The following is a 21,043-nucleotide window of genomic DNA, read 5'->3' on the forward strand; positions in this document are numbered from 1 at the left end:
TAAAAAAAAAAGTTTGAGTTAATGCCCTAAAAGCTGCTACCATCTGAAAATAGAGTTCTAAGGATTTGAGCATTAAATACTAATAAAGATATCAGTAAATAAATCATAGAAATGGATTAAATATTCCAATTAAAAAGACAAAGGCTGTCATCTTGGTTATAAGAAAACAAATCAAGCCATATGCTTGTTAGAAGAGAAACACACTTTAAATATAGGGATAAAGGAACGCTAAAAATGAAACCCTAGACAAAGAAACCCTCTATAAACACTAACCAAATGACGGCTGATGCAGCTCTTCTAGGATCCAACAAAATAGGCTTTAAGCAAGTAGTATATAAAGATGGATGTTATATAATGACCTTAGGAGCGATTCAATAGGGACACAGGACAGTCCTACATGTGTATATACCTAAGACAACATCAAAATACATAAAGCATAAACTGACAGGACAGAAATAGGTAAATTTACAATCACAGTGGGAGATTCTGACCAAGCTCTCTTCCTCACAGAATGATGAGATGGAAAAAACAAACCCCAAAAATCAGTACAGAAGATGTAGCTAAACTTCACCTAACTGGCACGTACTACCCTATGTCCCCAAACTGTGGAACGCACACTTGTTGCATGTGCACATGAACACATCCCTGCATAGATGGTATGCTGCGGCATAAAACAAGCCTCCACCAAAAGAAGGAAAGATAAAGAGTATGTTTTCTGACCACAATGGATGGAATTAAGGCAAAAATCAATAAAGGGAGGAGAATGAGGAAATCTCCACTTGTATGGAAAGTAATCAACACCTTTCTAAATAAAGCACATGTCAAAGAAGATATCCTAGTGGAAATCAGGAAATATTTGTAACTGATAATGAAAATACAAATATAGCATATACTATGAGAATAAGGCAGTACTTAAGAGGGAATTTACAGTATTATATGACTATATTAGGCAAGAAGACTGAAAATCAATAAGCTTTATCTCATGAAGTTCAAAAAGCAATAGCAAATTGAGTCTAAAGAAAGATGAAGGAATGAACGATGTGAGTGGACATCAATGAAACAGGAAGTTAACAAAGCCAGAATTTGATTCTTTGAAAGATCAATGTAGTAACAAGACTGCTCAAGAAAAATAAAGATTAATACAAAAACTCCTATACTGCTCAGGCTATATATTTAAAATGTGTATTTAAGGATCTACAAATATGAGTTTCACTCCAGATACTCTATAAAGGAAATACATGTGTTCTGTGGTCAGGCACTTAGTAGAGACCATGGAAAATAAAGTTAATGTGTGCTTGCTGTGGTTTGCTTTCACACCCCAAGCTGGCATTTTAGGGCAGATCCAAAACCTAAGGTTTAACAAGAATAAGCCACCCTTTATAAAACAGCAATACCCTCCCACTCACCCACATCTCCACCCCCACAACCATAATCCTCAGCCCGCTCTACTTTTCTCCATCACACTTAGAACCACCTAAAACGCTATGTTTAGTTGTTTATCTTTCACTTCTCCACCTTCTCCGTCCAACTCCCCAGTAAGAATATAAGCTCTGAGGTCAGGAACTTTGTTTTGTTCTCTTTGTGATACATCCTAGAATATTCCCCAATGCATCAGAGGCACTCAAGCAATAACTGGGGGACTGGATGAATTATTATCTCCTCCTCCTTTTTAATTAGTATTCACTAATTGAAAAGAAAATGTAACACCATTGTAACACCACAGAAAATGAGAAATTTTCTAATATTTCAATCCAGTATTATCCACATTAACTAGATCTTACCTTGGTCCTAAGACCATGACATACACTATTGTTTAAGGTGTTCAAATATATGTAACATAATTATAATTTAACCATACTTCTCAGGGCAGTAAGATGTGACAGCTCCATGGCCACCATTCCCCTTTGATATTACATAGTACCACTGACAGAAAAAGCAACTCAAACTAATGCCTACGAGAATGAGAACTCAAATCATCTAATAAAACATTTTTTAAAAATCGAAAAGTACCTTATAAAACTTGTGATGTACACATGCACAAAAGTTGCCATCAAATACTGACAATCAAATCTGTCCATTATTCCGCCATGTCCAGGAATGGTGTTTGCAAAATCCTTCAGAAACAAACAAACATATGAGTAAATTTTTAAAAGATCACCTGCTATCGGGGCGCCTGGATGGCTCAGTGGGTTAAGCGTTTGACTTCAGCTCAGGTCATGATCTCACAGTCTGTGAGTTCTAGCCCCACATCAGGCTCTGTGCTGACAGCTCAGAGCCTGGAGCCTGCTTCAGATTCTGTATCTCCCTCTCTCTCTGGCCCTCCCCTCCTCATGCTCTGTCTCACTCTCTCAAAAATAAATAAACATTTCAAAAAAATAAAAAAAATCACCTGCTATAAAACTTCTACCTGGAAATGTCTCTTTGGGACCACAAGCTCTCAGAAAAATACTACAGGATTTTTCCACTTAATACAAACTTACTGTAACATGTCTAACAAATTAAAATCACATCTTTCAAATATGCACCGATGTTGGAATGATTACCAAATCGACTAGCAACATACAAGTAACACTAATTAAATATTAAATCCAGCACTAACTTTTTTTAGTTAATAAAGCTTTTTCTAAATAAAAAGCGCTATCATCTATTATTAATCTAATACTGCTCTAGTCTCTTTTCCTGTTTAACCAGAAGTTATTTAAGAAGCTATTCTAGTGTTGAGACAGATTTACAACTGGTTCTAACTCATGTTTAATAGTTTTTACTCTGAAATATTTTGCTATTATAATATATATTCTTTTTTTTTTTTTTAAGTTTTAGGATAAAAGGAAATCAAAATAGATCACATGGGACACATTAGTCCATTAAATGGCCAAACTGAGGGAATGGTTAGTACATCTCTCCAATGGGCTCTGTACAGACATAGCCACATGTCTGAGTGTTGAGGATATAGAAATGATGGATCACCCTTCTAGTTTACTCAGGCAACCAAAAAACATCTAAACAGTTGTTATACCTTCATTTCAGACATGCAAAATAGTATCATCATTCAACAAGAAACCCTGAATTAGAGACTTCTGAAGAAAGTATCATTCTAAATACAATATTTCTCTAAAACAATTATTGAAAAATTCTTTGGTTACTTCTTGCCAACACATCTCCTTACTTCTCTTCCCTACTAACCAATGCACAAAAGCGCCATATTAACTCAACTCCATTCTGCTGTTTGCAGGCTTTACAGGACAGTCTTCACGCATGGCTGTTGTTGTGGTTCACTGTGGATGTGTGTTATCTCCCCTAGAAGGCAGTGAGCATCTTGAGAACAGAGACATCTTATACACTTCTGCATACTGCTTTCCACCTAACATAGTATCTTCCCCACTGCAAGTGTTCACTGAGTTGTTTTTTTTTTTTTTTTTATTTCCCTGGCTTCTGGGCCCTGTGGGATCTGGCCTTATCAATTATGCATTCTGATCACTTACTCTCTACCATAGCCACACTATTCTTGCTCCCTTTCAGTCTAAGCTCCTTGTCTCCTTTGTACTTTCTGGAACACTCTTCCTTAGATTTCTCTACAGGACTCATCCTTCTTCTTTTGTCAGATCCCTGCTCACATGCTACCTCCTCCAGAGAGGCCTGCCCTGTTCACCCCACCTTCAGTAGCCACTCTGACTCCTAATGGCACAACATCCACTCTTAGGGAAGGCATGTAAGGACAGCTGAGATAACAGGGCAAACATACGTCACTTTATGAGAACCTAAATTAAACAAAACATAGGGATAACTTTAAGTATCTGGAACAGGGATCTGCAAACTATGTCCCACAGGTCAAGTCTAGCCCACTGCCTGTTTTTGTAAATAAAGTCTTATTAAAACCCAGTCATAACCATTCATTGACATATTGCCCATAGGGCTTTTGCACTACAGTGGCAGAGTTCAGAGTTCAGTAGCTGCAATATGATTAATACATATATGATTTCTCCATTTACACAAAGAGTTTCCTGAGTCCACAGCTAGTAGAATGAATGGTCATATGCAAAGGCTCTCCTGCTTGTGTCTTTAAGGGAGACTATGGCATAACACTAAACCTCAGACAATTCATAGCTGGATTCTTGCATGAGCACTTGAAGTCCCAACATTAAGTGACACATGCCATTATATAAATGAGGTGGACATGACATTTTAAAATGTATTAACACAGGGCGCCTGGTGGCTCAGCCGGCTAAGCATCCAACTCTTGGTTTTGGCTCAGGTCACGATCTCGCAGTTTGTGACTTTGAATCCCACATTGGGCTCCATGCTGACAGTGCAGGGCCTGTGTGTTTGGGATTCTCTCTCTTCTCTTCTCTCTGCCCTTCCCCTGCTCGTGCTTGCTCTCTGTCGCAAAATAAATAAACTTAAAAAAAAACTTAAAAATAAAATGTATTAACCTGACCTGACCAAAATTTAATGAGATAGAATACACCAAAATTAGCCAGGAAGCATTTCTATGAGTCCAAAACAACTAGAATGTAAAAGTTTTTGCCCAGAGGCTAAATGTGAGAGACCAAGGGAAAACCAAATTACAACTATATTACATTCTCTAATTCTCTAATAATGTAACAAAGATTCTAAACACATACCTTGATTTTGAAAGCTCTTTTGAATCCACTGGCAAAGAAGCCTCCAAAAGGGCCAATCAATGACGCAAATGTTGAAAGAGCAATGCTGTGTATCTGGAAAGGATACAAGCTCACTGTTTCCTGAACAGAAAAAAAGGGGGAAAGGGTTTAACTGCAATAAAATTATATTTGAGCATGCCACCTAAACTAAGAACCATGATATAAATATTAAGTCAAACCATTTGCCACATTTTTGTTAACTTCACAAACTTTCAGCATTGTGGGAGAAAAATATTTTGTACGCTCTCAATACCATTCTCTACATAGCCAGCACTCTCCATTCCCTCCGTAGGCATACTGGCAGCACTTGGAACACTAAAATCTTGCAGTTGATAGGATACTCTAGTTTATCTAGAAACTTCTACAACACTTGAGCTGTAGGCTTACTAAGAATCGGTTGAGTTGATTTCTGAATTTGTTTCTTACCAGTAGAACTTTGTAATTATATATTTTAATTCTGTATTTTATTTCACTTTAATTTTGTATGACAAAATAAAAGGAAATTTGGTCTTTGTCTCAAAGCTGCTTTCAAAAAGACCACCAAACTGAGCATCAGCAAGACAGTTATAAAAGATTCAGAGAGGAGATAACAAAAAATTGAGAAGAATTCTACAGTCTAATTATTTCGTAAATGCTTGGTTCTTGATCCATTTTAAAGAAACTAAAACTACAAGTTGTAGACAGTGCATAAATACTGTGGTTTAAGAAAGATTCTTTAGAACACCAATCTCTGGACCCATTCTCAAAGTGAAGGCCTTACCCCAAAGCAAAGATCAGTAGTGTCAAAAAGTTTTACAGCAGATAACAGATGGCTTGGACACTGAAAACAATTCTTGGAATCCGTGCATTGAGCACTCAAGGAGAGAAATAATTTACTGGTTAATCTGCTCCTCAAAATTGTGGATTTTAGTTAAAAATATTTCAGATACACACACGTACACAGTACACACCCAACTGTTTCATCCCCACTTTAACCAACCAACCACCAGTCCTGATGGCATGGATCAGCAGGGTTCTACCAGACAGCTTGTCAACATCCTTCAGTGAGAGACGTCAGTATTGCTTTTAAATGCCAACAGTGTGCTTTCTGAAGGTAAACTGACTTCTTAGAAGCAGCTGCTTTCTGTACTAGTACAGGTCCCCTAAAAATCAAGGGACTTTGAGCTGCTGAATTTTTTTTTTTTTTTATTTTTTTTTTTTTTCAACGTTTATTTATTTTTGGGACAGAGAGAGACAGAGCATGAACGGGGGAGGGGCAGAGAGAGAGGGAGTCACAGTATCGGAAACAGGCTCCAGGCTCCGAGCCATCAGCCCAGAGCCCGATGCGGGGCTCGAACTCACGGAGTGCGAGATCGTGACCTGGCTGAAGTCGGACGCTTAACCGACTGCGCCACCCAGGCGCCCCGAGCTGCTGAATTTTAATTACGCTTTAAATTCATACCAGTTACAAGGGAAGCTCACTGCAAACCATTTGATTTGTAGAAATCTAAGAAATACTGAAAAATATTTTCAAAAAAAATACAAGATAAATTAGCATCAGTAAGCAAACTATCAAGTAAATTCCTAAGAGACAACTGGTTTGTGATAGTAATATTCATTTTATGTTTGAGAAAGGGAAGTCACAAGGGAATAGAAAATATTATTGATGCTAAGTAGACAGTGATACCACTTCTGTATCATTGAATTTAAAATTCTGTACAAATTGATTTCTTGCAAAAAGTTTAGTCCTATTTTTAAATGAACCTTAAACTCTGGGATGCAGGATCCTAAACTATGTTTATCTTACCCGTCTCAACACCGCCTTTAGAAAGGGAGGAAGTGAATAACTCTGAAGCTGGAAAAGTTCTGAGGGTTCACATTCTGTAACGAAGGAGTTTACATCACTTCGGTATTCCACTGGGCAGACGAAGTACTGATATTTGGATAACATGTAGGCAGCCTGAATAACAAAGCAGGAGTCCATGAAACATTGAATGAAAAAAACCTGTCTATCTATCATATTTCTTCACTATCATAATGTGTCAGAAAGACCAGAGACAGAATGCCAAAATTTCTTTGCATTCACATTTTGCTATGTATTTTCAAAGTTAGACGGTCTTAAATGACCCAATAAAAGACTCTGAAAAGCCATTAGAAAACAAAAAGGTTTTCCGGGCGCCTGAGGGGCTCAGTCAGTTGAGCATCTGACTCTTGATTTCATCTCAGGTCAGGATCCCAGAGCCCAGCCATTGGGCTCTGTGCTGAGCATGGAGCCTTGCTTAAGATTCTCTCTCTTTCCCTCTGCCTCTCTCCGTGAAGGAAGGAAGGAAGGAAGGAAGGAAGGAAGGAAGGAAGGAAGGAAGGAAGGGGAGAGAGAGGGAGAGAGACAGAGAGAATGAAAGGAAGGAAGGAAGGAAGGAAGGAAGGAAGGAAGGAAGGAAGGAAGAAAGAAAGAAAGAAAGAAAGAAAGAAAGAAAGAAAGAAAGAAAGAAAGAATAAATAAAAAGGTTTTGGAAATCAGTGATCTTACAATCTTTGTACGACAACAAAAAGAAGGAAGGGGAAAGAGAGAAAAAGAAAACTGCTGTATTACAGCAAGGTTTTACCTTTTTAAAGTACACATAATGAATGTTAGCAGAAGCTAACAATTATAAAGGGATGAGAGAGTACAGGACTGAAATTTATTGCATAAATTATGGTTACATTAATTTCAACAATAAACTGGTTATTCAAAATTACTAATAAGTGAAAAACACCATTGTTTTTAACCAACCCAGGAAACTATTACTAAAGTATTCTTATAGCCATATCACTACAATTTTTAAAACTAGCTATCCTCAGCCATGGGAGAAGATACATAAAATATTTCATTATAAATTTAAATTGCTAGACAACAGTCACCCTCTTATTTTGCAGCCATTTGCCCCATTATATTGCTGAAGAATGGTTAACAAATGTACAAATATGACACTAGGAATGGATTTAATCCAACCATTCCAACCAGTTTACTCAAAATCATTTATTAAAAAATATATGTAAGTAATTTCCTTCCTTGTTACTTTGTCATGCATTATATTCTTATAGAGTAGCTCTTTATTTTCTTCTAATGATATGGCTATTCTTGTAGTATTTCTAAATAAGTCTTTAATGATACTAATACCACATTCTTATAGTATTATTTAACTTAATATTCTAATTATACCTGCTTTGTGATGTAAAAACATTGGACAAGCCTGGATCTCTTTTCATTGTTCTATTTATCAATTATTATCTCATCAGTATTCTACCACATAAACATCAGAATAATTTTACTCAATTCTATTGCCACTTTCTTGAGAATCAACTAAACTTGCGAATTAAACAGGGCAATTATGGGGGCGCCTGGGTGGCACAGTCGGTTAAGCGTCCGACTTCAGCCAGGTCACGATCTCGCGGTCTGTGAGTTCCAGCCCCGCGTCAGGCTCTGGGCTGATGGCTCAGAGCCTGGAGCCTGTTTCCGATTCTGTGTCTCCCTCTCTCTCTGCCCCTCCCCTGTTCATGCTCTGTCTCTCTCTGTCCCAAAAATAAATAAACGTTGAAAAAAATAAAAATAAAAAAAATAATAAACAGGGCAATTATGGTAGTATTCCCATCCAGGAACCTGGCACATTTCCACTTATGTGTATTTTGCTCCCTCTCAAAGCTCCATGTTGTTACCAGTTACTCCACATCTGGCTACAGAATATATTCTAGAACTATCAGGGACTAGACTCTTTAAAAATTAAACTTCCTACCAGTTTTTTTTTTGCATACTTCTATCCAGCCATTTTACTGTATCTTTATTAATTCTCATGAGACCTCTTTTAATACAAACATAAATTCCATAATTGTACACTAATTATTAAAATGTTAATATCTATTATGCATGGCTAAAAGTAAATGTCAATTATTTTTATCAAACTTTTCCTGCAAGTTGGGTTTACAGCAGCAAACACCCCCACTAAATCAATTAGCCAGCATGCATTAAGGAGACAGAGTTCTTCAACATCGTTTATATTCTCTGCTTTTCTCAAAGCCACCACTTGTCCCAGCACCTGTGTCCCTGTGTCCCCCATAAGGCAGAACAGCTGTTCGAAACTGCCAAACACAACAGCACAACAGCGGGTCTCAAATCTAGCTGTACGTCAGAATTAACGGGGAGTCCACTGACGGGATAGGGCTGGGACATATATTTTGTATAAGCAACGCGGACAATTCTATTTTTCTTTTTTTTTGTTTTTAAGATGTATGTATGTATGTATTTATATATTTTTAAAGTTTTTTTTTTAAATATTTGTTTATTTTTGAGAGAGAGTGACAGAGCATGAGCAGGAGAGGGGCAGAGAGAGAGGGAGACACAGAATCTGAAGCAGGCTCCAGGCTCTGAGCTGTCAGCAAAGAGCCCAACACAAGGCTCAAACTCATGAACTACAAGATTATGACCTGAGCTAAGTTGGACACTTAACTGACTGAGTCACCCAGGCGCCCCTACTTATTTACTTAAGAGGGAGGGTGTGGGTAGAGGGAGAGAGAGAGAGAGAGAGAGAGAGAGAGAGAGAGAATCTTAAGCAGGCTCTACACCCAACAGGGAGCCTGTTGTAGGGCTTGATCTCAAAACCCTGAGATCAATGACCTGAGCTGAAATCAAGAGTTGAACACTTAACCAATGGAGTCACTTAGGCACCCCTCTCCCCAGGTAATTCTGATATGAGGCCATGATGAGAACTACTGGAGTACAGAATTGGCTCTGTTTAATGGGTTTCAATAAATACATTATTAGCATTTTGTGGTTCAATTTTTTTAGGTTCAAAATAGATTGATAAATTTGCCACCATTTTCAAAATATAAATAAAATAAACATCTCAGTAAAACTCACAATGAATCCAAACACGACTGTGGAAAAGAAACCGCCAATGAATCCTTCCCAAGTCTTTTTAGGAGACAACTAAAAAAGGCCAAATAAAATTAAAAAGTTACTACACTCACAAAACACACAAATACATATGGCAAATTGTTTTCAGTGAATTCCCACAATACCTTATACATCTCTCCGTACTTTTTTCTTGATGGAATGGCTTTGCAAACCTTTTTCCTTCATTCCATGATCCCGATTTATTTGTACAAATTTCTCTAGTAATATCTAACACATTTTAGACCCTCAAACTGTGAATATATGTTTCTGTATAAATAACCTCAATTTATTTTTTTCTCTCCCAAAGAACTATGAACTCTATATTGAAATCATCGCCCCATGACTTTTATGCTTATATAAATCCCCACAATAGGGTGGTTCTTGCAGTAAGGGTGAGATATAGTCATTCCAAGTACATATGGTCTGTATTGACCTACTACTGACAAAAAATAGAAGAATGAGTATAACAAAACACAGACATTGCAGCACATGAGATTTTCATATATTCTCAAAAATGCCATGCATTCAACAGACCTCTTCCTGAAATGGCAAAACACTCCAGATACAGTATTTGCTCCACAAGTATTCACATATCCTTCTCCCTTGGGTCACAATCTATGTCTGTCTCCATGAAGAAAGGAACATGTTGTGCTTCTAATAATAGATACTGTTTCAGATTCCGGCTATTGTTTCTCAGTCAATGGGGCATTCAGGCAGAGAAATCTGGAGGAAAGTTTGGAAATCAGTGATGCAGGGGCAGGAGGAAAAGATTTGGGAGTGCACAGCTCTAACTGCCTGAGGTGCCCTATATGATAAGGACTGATGTATGGGGAGATCACTGATGGCCTCTGTGATGACTCTTTCAGTGGATAGGTGGGGACAGAAGCCAAATAAATATCAGACAGAAGTTTCTGCAGACAGAAACAGGTGACAGGCTAATCTACATGATCTCTTTATAGACCTTTTGTCCCAATGATGTTCATAAAACCCAAAGCCAAAGTGTTGACAGAAATGGTTTCTTGACAAATCTGATAACAATTCTGCCACAGAGACAATTTCCTAGGATGATTCAGTATTACTGTCATGAAGTAGTTGACTCAAATTCAAAAGTGCCTGTTGATTATTTTAAAGATGACTTCTCAAATTAAATTGACCTATATAAAACTGATTTAGGGGTTAACTTGCTTAATCACATATGGGTATATTATACAACTAATCCAGCCTGGTAAATTCACTAGAAATCTGTGTCCAAAATCAAACAGTAAGATTCCTCTACAACCATAACAGCCTCTCTGAAGGCTTTCTAAGCCAAAAACTTATCTGGTACAGAAGTCTTGAATATTTAATCACTTGCCCTGATGCTGCAGCAGCTTTAGAAACTTTTAAAAATATATATATACCTTGCTTGCTGTATCCCTCCCTATAGCTCAGCCTGATGCTGTATGCTGCTGGACTCTTACATGGGGAAGAACTTATGGAAGACTTTTAAAGGACAGGCACATCCATGTGTTCCTCTGGGAACACTTTAAGCTACTCTTGTATCATTCTTAACAAACAGGTTTTGTATCTGCACAATTGTCCCAGTCCCTCCAAACTGCCTTCATACAGTAACATCAAAATAGCCAACCAAAATATTCCTGGGGATATTATTAAAGACTTTGCATAATACATGAATGGGGAGAACCCTATCTAAAGCCCCAACACGAAAAGTTTGTTTAAAGGTAATCAGTTCTAGTAAAAGGTCTATTTTTCCATGAGGAATCAGTTTGTTTCTTTCTTCCCCAAAATGAGCACTGTATAATTCATTAATTCATTTCTTTCTTTGCCTCCACTGAATGTAAGCAGAACCAAATCTAAGGCAAAACAACATGGTCTTTTCACATGTATTTTCCTTTCCCTTATCTTAACCTTTCTTTATTACATGCATTATCAGTATTTTATTATAGGACCTCAAATTTTTTCAAAATAAGCTTGGGCGTAAAAGTCTTACAAGTGGACAGGACTATGGGAAGGTGATGAAGTGTACACTTTTAAAAAAATTTTGGTAAAGGAGGTGATAGAGGAGACAGTGACAGAGGAGAGCAGAGTCTAGGAAAGGCTTGTTTGTAGGGTTGCTGGGGAATGAAGAAAGAAGAATTGCACTATAGCTAACAGAAAGAAACCAGCAGAAAGATGAAATGAGCCTTCTTCACAAGACAGAGGACAAATGATGGAGTCAGGTCCTTATGGAGTCAGGTCCTTACTGAGGAGCTAACAGGTTATCTAAGAATCCACATGGAATCACTGGGAAACATGGCTCACTGCCTCTACACTATGGCTGTTAAACACAGCTAAGGAAAATCAAAGCACCTCAGAAATAAAAATGTGCAACAGCACCAAATTGTTGGAGATCTTCTCCAGTGGCTAATCTTTAAGGTTATGGTAATGGCTTGCTTGTGATGTTGTTCCATTACCTTAATTAATGGAGTCCTCCCAAAAAAAAATCCAAAAAGGTAAGCAGTTATGTCATTGCAAATAACACTTGATATTGGAACAAGGAACCTTAAAAAAAATCAGAAAAAAGTCCATATGATTAAGTGGCAAACATTTATATAGGTTTATGACTCATATTGAACCAATGCAATAGCCCTTTGGATTATATTGCAGCCTCATCCAGAACATAACACTTGCCAAAACATTAGTAGAAACAATAAGTATCAAGTAAATTTTCCCATTAAGCAATTCAGCAGAGCAAAATCTATAAATAAACTAACATACCAGGAGAATATTGCTAAGGAAAATATTAAATAATCAATTTAATTTTAATATTAAGCAATCCATTTCTATAGCTATAAACTTTCAAATTTTACTTTTATGAGGAACAAGTTATAAATAGAACAAAGAATTTAAAAAGCGGTCTTTCAAAATGGAAATAAGTCATCTGTTTAGACACAGTATAATCTTCATAAATTTATACCAAGCTCTTAATAAAAATTCTTTTTCAGGAATAATTATCAATTTCAATTCTATATTAGCCTATAGTTACATTAAACCCTACTAATTGTACAGAACCTACTAATTTCAGTAACTGCTCCCCATCAATTAAATGTCTGCATATGGAAGACAATCTTTGTTATACACACACCTCAGTATAAACAAATTAAAACACAGAGCTGTGAAGGGTTTTATCTTGACAAAACCTATCAACTCTAAAAGATTTTAATTAATGGACTTAAAAGAATGCAGGGAAAATATGGTCAGATTTCTTAAAGCGTAAGTTTTTCTCCACTCTGATTTTTAACTAATAACTTTCATAATTTTAAACAAAAATGCTTTCTGAATCTGCAAGGCACTGCTATGTAGCAAGTAACTCCATCTGAAATCTGGACACCTACTCCTGTGTAAAGGCAGAGTAAAACCTACCCAACTTTCACCTAGAGAAAATACATTGCCAGCATTCTGTTTGCTGACAAGCAAACATTCATGTACTTTTTGCATTCCACAAAAATAATATACTCTTTTTAAAGTCTATGTGTGCTTTGTAAAAAGGCACACTAAGGTGCAGTAACACCCGAAAATGTTAATTAATTGTGGGAGCTTTTAGGAAGACTTCCTGCATTTTATTTGGAACCCGAATAAGAAGGGTTTTCAAGTTGTTAACAAAGCATTTGTCTTCAGGTGTCAAATGGTAAGCAAAACTCAGGAAGACATTTTAATGAAATAGAGCAACAACAGAGAGTACATTTTAGTAGAAATCTGAAAGACACTGTCCAATGTGAAAGAGCTTTAAAAAGGCTAGGATATAAATACAAAGCAGCATAACACTGTCCCCTTACCATATCATGCCTTCAAACAGATTTTGGATGACAAGATGTGACTGGGTAACTGTTATCAGTAAAGTGACATGAGTCCATGCGAACTGTTAATAGCCCAAGAACAAAACAATTAGTGAACACAACTCATCAGTGCAGCCCTGGAGCCATAGCAATTTTGAAACACAAGTTTCTAGCATGACTTTCAGTCAAATTTTAAAAGGTAGGGTCATACAGAATAAATGCTGCTAGTAAATTATATTCATTTTGGTTCCTACTGGAACCTTAAAACCATGAAGACATTTAACAAAGTAATCTTAATTCATACACAAATAGAAAGCTAACAGTATTGATACACTACTAAATTTAAAAACATACAAAATATACAATAATCTTGAGTCATTAGTTAAAATGATAATGAGAAAGTTATGGTGGTTGTTTCAGAATTTAGAGAGAAACATTTTCCTTGGCATTCTGCAGTTATTAAAAATGCTAAAAATGATTTTTCTTTCAGAATTCACTATGGTAGCTTTTTCCCATTAGGAGTTATTTCTGACTTCAAATAACTCAAACCAGCAGGGACCAATTACCCTTAAGTGCCAGCTCTTCATTCTTGAAAACTGGTCTTCACAGCACTATTCAATGACAGTATTTGATTTCAGATTTTCAAAGACTTGTGTGTCTCATCAAGTCCATCTAGCCTGAGAAATGTCACTTTAGTAATTTTTAGCATCATCAGTATGAGGACAATATGAAGGAAAAAAACTGTTTCTATATGTTTGTCTTACAATTTTGATTAGAATTTATAAAATGTTCATAATTCTTAATATTTTGATTTATTTATAACTTATTTCCCATTTTGGCAAATAATATATTAGTTGTTTTGTTTTGTTTTTTAACTGTATAAAAGATCCAATTCTTTTTATCCTGGTTTCTTCAAAATGTGTATTTAATTTTTTTCAGTAGGCACCATTTATATTTTCATAGCACATTCTATTATTTCTAACTTGTCTTGATGATTTCTAGATTCTTATGGAGAATTTTAATCTCCTCTCAAGATCCCCAGAAATTAGAAATGTAAGAAATTCTAGTTTCCCAGTGAAGATGCTCAATAGAATGTCTTAATGGAGAAAAGCAAAGCATAAAGAATAGGAAATATATCCAAATTCAAAATAAGCCTAACACATAAATTCACCGATTTAAATACTCTATTTTGCATTTTACAATCTTATAATTAGCCAGCTTTTAAGAAAATAAGTTCATAATGCACAGTGATAAATTTCATTAAACACTGAACATACTTCAATGATACAGTGCAAAAAAAAAACCTTAGGGCAAAAAGAATTATGCAATCAACTGTGTGACTAACCACAACTACCAAGAAAATATATGTTCTGTTCTCTTTATGCTCAGGCTAACAACAAATAAACATAGATACTTTCTCTAGAAAAACATGGTATGTGTTTTCCTTACTAACTGTTCAGGAGACTATGAACATGCTTCAAATATTTGATTTTCATTTTATAGGCTTTGAAAATATTCAAAGAAAGAGTTTGGGAAACTTTGAAAACAGTTAAAATTTTTAAACCTTCAAAAACTTTACAACTTAAACCTTTTGTATTTAATAGTCAACCAAAACTGAAATGCCCCCACATTAGGCAAAACACCAACTAGCAGATTAGATCTACTCACTACAGAAAAAAAAAATTAAAGGTGAGTGTTTTTATTATATACAGTGACTACAGAATAATAGTTAATACAGACCATATAAAACTGCAGACGATAATGTTTCTTCACCAAGCTCAGCACAAACATGCAGAAACCTGTTCAAGAACAAAACACATGCGCTTGTGCAATTTGTTACAAAATGTAAGATTCACCAAGCTCAAATAAGCCAATTTTCTGAACCACTTCTAGATATAGTTTAGCGCTTACTCATAGGTCACCTCTCCTACTCATATTAAGCATTTTATTTTTTTTATTTTTATTTTTATTTTTATTTTTTTAGGTAGGTTTCACGTCCAGTTTGGAGCCCAATGTGGGGCTTGAACTAAATGAAGGCCCTGAGCTCAATACCTGAGCTGAGATCAGGAGTCCGACACATAACCTACTGAGCCATCCAGGTGCCCCTTATAATAAGCATTTTAAATAAAAGCTTCTTGAGTGAAATGATCTTGTATTCTCCAAAATCCCTACTATATTCCATGACATAAATTCAATAAACATCCCCTGCATTAAGAGAATTAGTCTCTTGCAAATATGTGAACATGAAGAAAACAGATCTTGAATTTCAGCTGAATAAAAGTTATCTGCGTAGAGAGAAACAAAGTTACCTCCAAGGGAAAACCTATAAGGCTATCAGCTGATTTTTCAGCAGGAACTTTGCAGGCCAGAAGGGAGTGGCATGACATATTCAACGTGCTGAAAGGAAAAATCATACAACCAAGAATACTCTATCTGGCAAGTATATCATTTAAATTTAAAGAAAAGATAAAGAGTTTCCCAAACAGAAGATAAAAGAGTCTTACAAGAAGTATTAAAGGGGCCTCCTTAAGTAGAAAAGAAATTGCCATAAGTAAACATAAGAAAATTATGAATAAAAAGATGTAAAATATGATCACATACATATAATACATGGGGGGGAGTAAAAAAAAGGAAAAGAAAAGGTGTTTGTTTCTTTTTCTGTTGTTTTTTTTTAAAGAATGTGTTTGAACTTAAATGACCATTAAATTAATGTAGACTGCTACTTAGGATGTTATATATGAATCTCATGATAACCACAAACCTAAGATCTGTAATCAACACAGTAAACAAAGAGAAAGAAAGTCAAACATAAGACTATTGAAACTTATCAATCACAAAGAAGGAGAGCAAGAAGGAATAGGGAAGAAATACAAAAACAGCCAGAAAACAAGTAGTAAAATGGCAATATCTATCAACAATTACTTTAAATGTAAATGGCCTAAATGTTCCAATCAAAAGACACAGGATGACAGAATGTGTAAAGAAAAGAGGCCCATCTGTGTGCTGCTTACAAGCAATTCACCTCAGATCTAAAGATACATATGGGGGAGGTGCCTGGGTAGCTCAGTCATTTAAGCATCTGACTCTTGATTTAGGCTCAGGTCATGATCTTCTGGTTTGTAGGATCAAGATCCATGTCAGAGTCTGTGCTGACAGTGCAGAGCCTGCTTGGGACGCTCTCTCCCTCTCTGTCTGCTTCTCCCCCACTCATTCTCTCTCAAAATAAATAAACATAAAAAAAAAATAAAGACACATACAGACTGAAAGGGAAGAGATGGGAAAACATCTACCATGCAAACATAAGTGGGGAAAAAAAAAGCCAGCATAGCAATACTTATATCAAACAAAGTAGACTTTAAAACAAAGAATGTAACAAGAGACAGAGAAGGGCATTATATAATGATAAAGGGGTCAATCCAACATGAGGATATACCAATTATAAACATCTATACACCTAACACTGGAGCACCTAAAGCAAATATTAATGGACACAAAGGGAAAAATTGATGGTAATTCAATAATATTGAAGGACTTTAACACACCAGTTACATCAATGGATAGATCATCCTGGCAGAAAATCAACAAAGGAAACAGTGCCTTTGAACGACACATGGGACCAGATAGACATAAGAGATACATACAGAACATTCCATCTAAAAACAACAGAATACACATTCTTTTTAAGTGCACTTGGAACCTCTCCAGAATAGAGCACATATTAGGCCACAAAACAAACCTCAATAAATTTAAGAAGACTGAGACCATGTATCTTTTCCAATCACAATGGTATGAAACTAGAAGTAAATCACAAGGAAAAAATGGAAACAACACAAACATATGGAGGCTAAACACTATGATCCTAACAACTAATGGGCCAAAGGAAATCAAAGAAGAAATTAAAAAAAAAATACATGGAGACAAATGAAAATGAAAACACAATGATACAAAATGTTTGGAACACAGTGAAAGTAGTTCTAAGAGGAAAATACATAGTGATAAGGGGCTACCTCAAGAAAGAAGAAAGCTCAAATAAATAACCTAACCTTCACCTAAAGGAACTAGAAGAAGAACAAGCAAAGCCCAAGGTGAGTAGGAAAAAAGGAAACAATAAAGAGCAGAGCAGAAATAAATGACATAGAGACTAAAAACCACAGTAGAAAAAAAAGTCAGTGAAACCAAGAACCGGTTCTTTGAAAAAATAAACAAAATTAAGATACATCCTTAGCCAGACTCATAAAGAAAAAAAAGAGAAAAGACCCAAATACATACAATCAGAAACAAGAGAGGAGTAACAGCTAAAACTAGAGAAACACAAAGGATTATAAGAATACTATGGGGGCACCTGGGTGGCGCAGTCGGTTAAGCATCCGACTTCAGCCAGGTCACGATCTCGCGGTCCGTGAGTTCGAGCCCCGCGTCAGGCTCTGGGCTGATGGCTCAGAGCCTGGAGCCTGTTTCTGATTCTGTGTCTCCCTCTCTCTCTGCCCCTCCCCCGTTCATGCTCTGTCTCTCTCTGTCCCAAAAATAAATAAACGTTCAAAAAAAAGAAAATTAAAAAAAAAAAAAGAGAGAATACTATGAAAAATTATATGCCAACAAATAAGACAATCTAGAAGAAATGGATAGATGAAATGGATAAATTTCTAGAAATACACAATCTTCTAAAACTAAACAGGAAGAAATAGAAAATCTAAAGAAACTGATTATAAGAAATTGAATCACTAGTAAAAAACTACCAAAAAATTAAAGTTCTGGACTAGACAGACTCACATTCAGAAAACATTTAATACCTATTCTCCTCAAACTATTTCAAAAAATAGAAGAAAAATGTCCAAATATATTCTACAAAGCCAGCATTACTCCGACACAAAAATCAGACAAAGGCATCACACAAAAAAAACAAAAACTACAGGCCAACATTCCTGAACACAGATGCAAAAATCCCCAATAAAATATTAGCAAACCACATACAACAACAATACATTATAAAGATTCACCAGGATCAAGGGGGATTTATTACAGAAATGCAAGGATGGTTCAATATTAACTAATCAACCAACAAGATATACACCACCATCAATAAAATGAAGGACAAAAATCATATGATCATCTCAATAGTTGCAAAGCATTTGACAAAACCCAACATCCATTAATGATAAAGTCTCAACAAAGTAGGGTTAGAGTATGTATGTGTACACACACACACACACACACACACACCCTACAGCTAACATCACACTCAATGGTGAAAAACTGTGAGTTTTTCCTCTAAGATCACAAACAAGACAAGGATGTCCATGCTCCCCACTTTTATTCAACATGGTACTGGAAGTCCAAGCCACAGCAATCAGACAAGAAAAAGAAAGAAGAGGCATCCATATTGGTTAAGAGGTTAAACGGGGATCAAGACATGATACTATATACAGGAGATCCTAAAGACCCCACCCAAATACTACCAGAAGTAATAAATGAATTCAGTAAAGTTACAGGATATTAAATTAATGCCTAGAAATCAATAGTGTTTCTATCCACTAATAATGAAGTAGCAGAAAAAGAAATTAAGAAAACAAGACCATTTACAGTTGCACCAGAAAGAATAAAATACCTAGAAATAAATTTAACCAAAGATGTGAAAGACCTGTACTCTGAAAATTATAACCACTGATGAAAATATTTGAAGATAACACAAACAAATGTAAAGATATTCCATGCTCATGGATCATAATAATTCATATTGTTAAAATGTCCATATTACCCCAATCAATCTACAGATTCAATGCAATTCCTAACAAAATACCAAAATACCAAGCATTCTTCGCAGAACTGGAACAAATAGTACTAAAATTTGTATGGAACCTCAAAAGACCCCAAATAGCCAAAGTAATCTTGAGGGGGAAAAAAAAAGGCTGGAGGTATCATACTCCCAGGTTTCAAGATATACTATACAAAGCCGCAGTAATCAAAACAGTATAGTACTGACACAAAAACAGACATATAGATCAATGGAACAGAATAGGGACACCAGAAATAAATTCCTGATTATATGGTCAATTAATCTATGACAAAGGAAGCAAACATATAAAATGGGAAAAAGATAGTCTCTTCAATAAACAGATCTGGGAAAAATTGGACATGCAAACATGCAAAAGAAACTAGACCATTTCTTAACACCATACACAAAAATAAACTCAAAATGGATTTAAGACCTAAATGTGAGACCTGAAATCATAAAAATCCTAGAAGAAAGCACAGGCAGTAACTTCTCTGACATCAGCCATAGCAATATTTTTCTAGATGTGTCTCCTAAGGCAAGGGAAACAAAAGCAAAAGTAAACTACTGGGACTACCAAATAAAAAGCTTTTGTACAGCAAAGGAAACCATCAGCAATATAAAAGGAGACCTACTGAATGGGAAAAGATATTTGCAAATGATTTATCCAATAAAGGGTTAGTATCCAAAATATATAAAGAACTTCTACAACTCAACACCAAAAGAACACAAACAATCCAATTAAAAAAATTCAGGACCTGAGCAGACATTTTTCTAACACACTAAAAAAGTGCTCAACGTAACTAATAATCGGGGAAATGCAAATCAAAACCACAACAAGCTATCGCCTCATACCCATTAGAATGGCTCAAATTAAAAGGACAAGAAATAACAAGCACTGGCAAGGATATGGAGAAAAAGAAACCCCCATACACTGTTGATGGGAGTATAAATTGTTACAGCCACTGTCTAAAACAGTATGAAGGTTCCTCAAAAAATTAAAAATAGGAATACCACATGAATCAAAAATTCCACTAATGGGTATTTACCCAAAGAAAACAAAGACACTAATTTGAAAAGATACATGCACCCTATGTTTATGGCAGCATTATTTACAATAGCCAAGACATGGAAGGAACGTAAGTGTCCATCAATAGACAGGTTAGGAATATGTGGCAATGTGGCTATATACGTGTGTACACACACACACACACACACACACACACACACACACACAGGAATATTACTCGGCCATAAAAAGGATGAGCTCTTCCCACTGCAACAACATGGATAGACCTAGAGTATTATGGTAAGTGAAATAAGTCAGAGGAAGACAAATGCCATATAATTATATTCATATGTGGAATCTAACAACAACAAATGAGTAAATAAGCAAAAACCCAGAATCTGACCTACAAATACAGAAAATAAATTGACAGTTAATAGAAGGAAGGTGGTGGGAGAATGGGCAAAGTGTGTGAAGGTGGGTGGGAGATACAGGCTTCCACTCATGGCATGAGTAAGTCACAGGAATAAAAGGCACAGCATAAGAAATATAGTCAGTGATATTGTAATAGCATTGTATGGTGACAAATGGTAGCTATACTTGTGGTGAGCATAGCATAGGGTATAAACTTATCAAATCACTTTGTTGTACACCTGAAACTAATATAATATTGTGTGTCAACTATATTAAAAAAACACAAAGTATCACTATGAAAAAAAAAACGTACTTGCTTTATCAGTCCATCAGGTGTATGTACAGAATGTTGTAATCTCTACATAAGACCAAAAATTAATACTAATTATATGGCAGCTAACATCTACTGAACACTTACTATGTTTCAGGCTCTCATTTAAGCATTTTACAAATATCACCTCATTTAAT

General features: G+C 35.8%; 1 protein-coding gene across 1 annotated transcript in view; it reads right to left on the reverse strand.

Moving 5' to 3' along the window:
* The window catches only part of CDS1 (CDP-diacylglycerol synthase 1), a 70,257-nt gene that overhangs the window by 2,534 nt on the left and 46,680 nt on the right, over positions 1 to 21,043 (reverse strand). The window contains exons 6-12 of the mRNA XM_030313524.1: positions 15,126 to 15,184; positions 13,386 to 13,468; positions 12,024 to 12,111; positions 9,535 to 9,603; positions 6,448 to 6,600; positions 4,623 to 4,742; positions 2,011 to 2,114 (exon numbers count right to left, since the gene is read on the reverse strand). Coding sequence (XP_030169384.1) covers positions 2,011 to 2,114; positions 4,623 to 4,742; positions 6,448 to 6,600; positions 9,535 to 9,603; positions 12,024 to 12,111; positions 13,386 to 13,468; positions 15,126 to 15,184 — 676 coding nt within the window. The remainder of the gene's footprint in view (positions 1 to 2,010; positions 2,115 to 4,622; positions 4,743 to 6,447; positions 6,601 to 9,534; positions 9,604 to 12,023; positions 12,112 to 13,385; positions 13,469 to 15,125; positions 15,185 to 21,043) is intronic.

Source organism: Lynx canadensis, chromosome B1, assembly GCF_007474595.2.
Source record: "Lynx canadensis isolate LIC74 chromosome B1, mLynCan4.pri.v2, whole genome shotgun sequence".
In the NCBI taxonomy this organism is placed as follows: Eukaryota; Metazoa; Chordata; class Mammalia; order Carnivora; family Felidae; genus Lynx; species Lynx canadensis.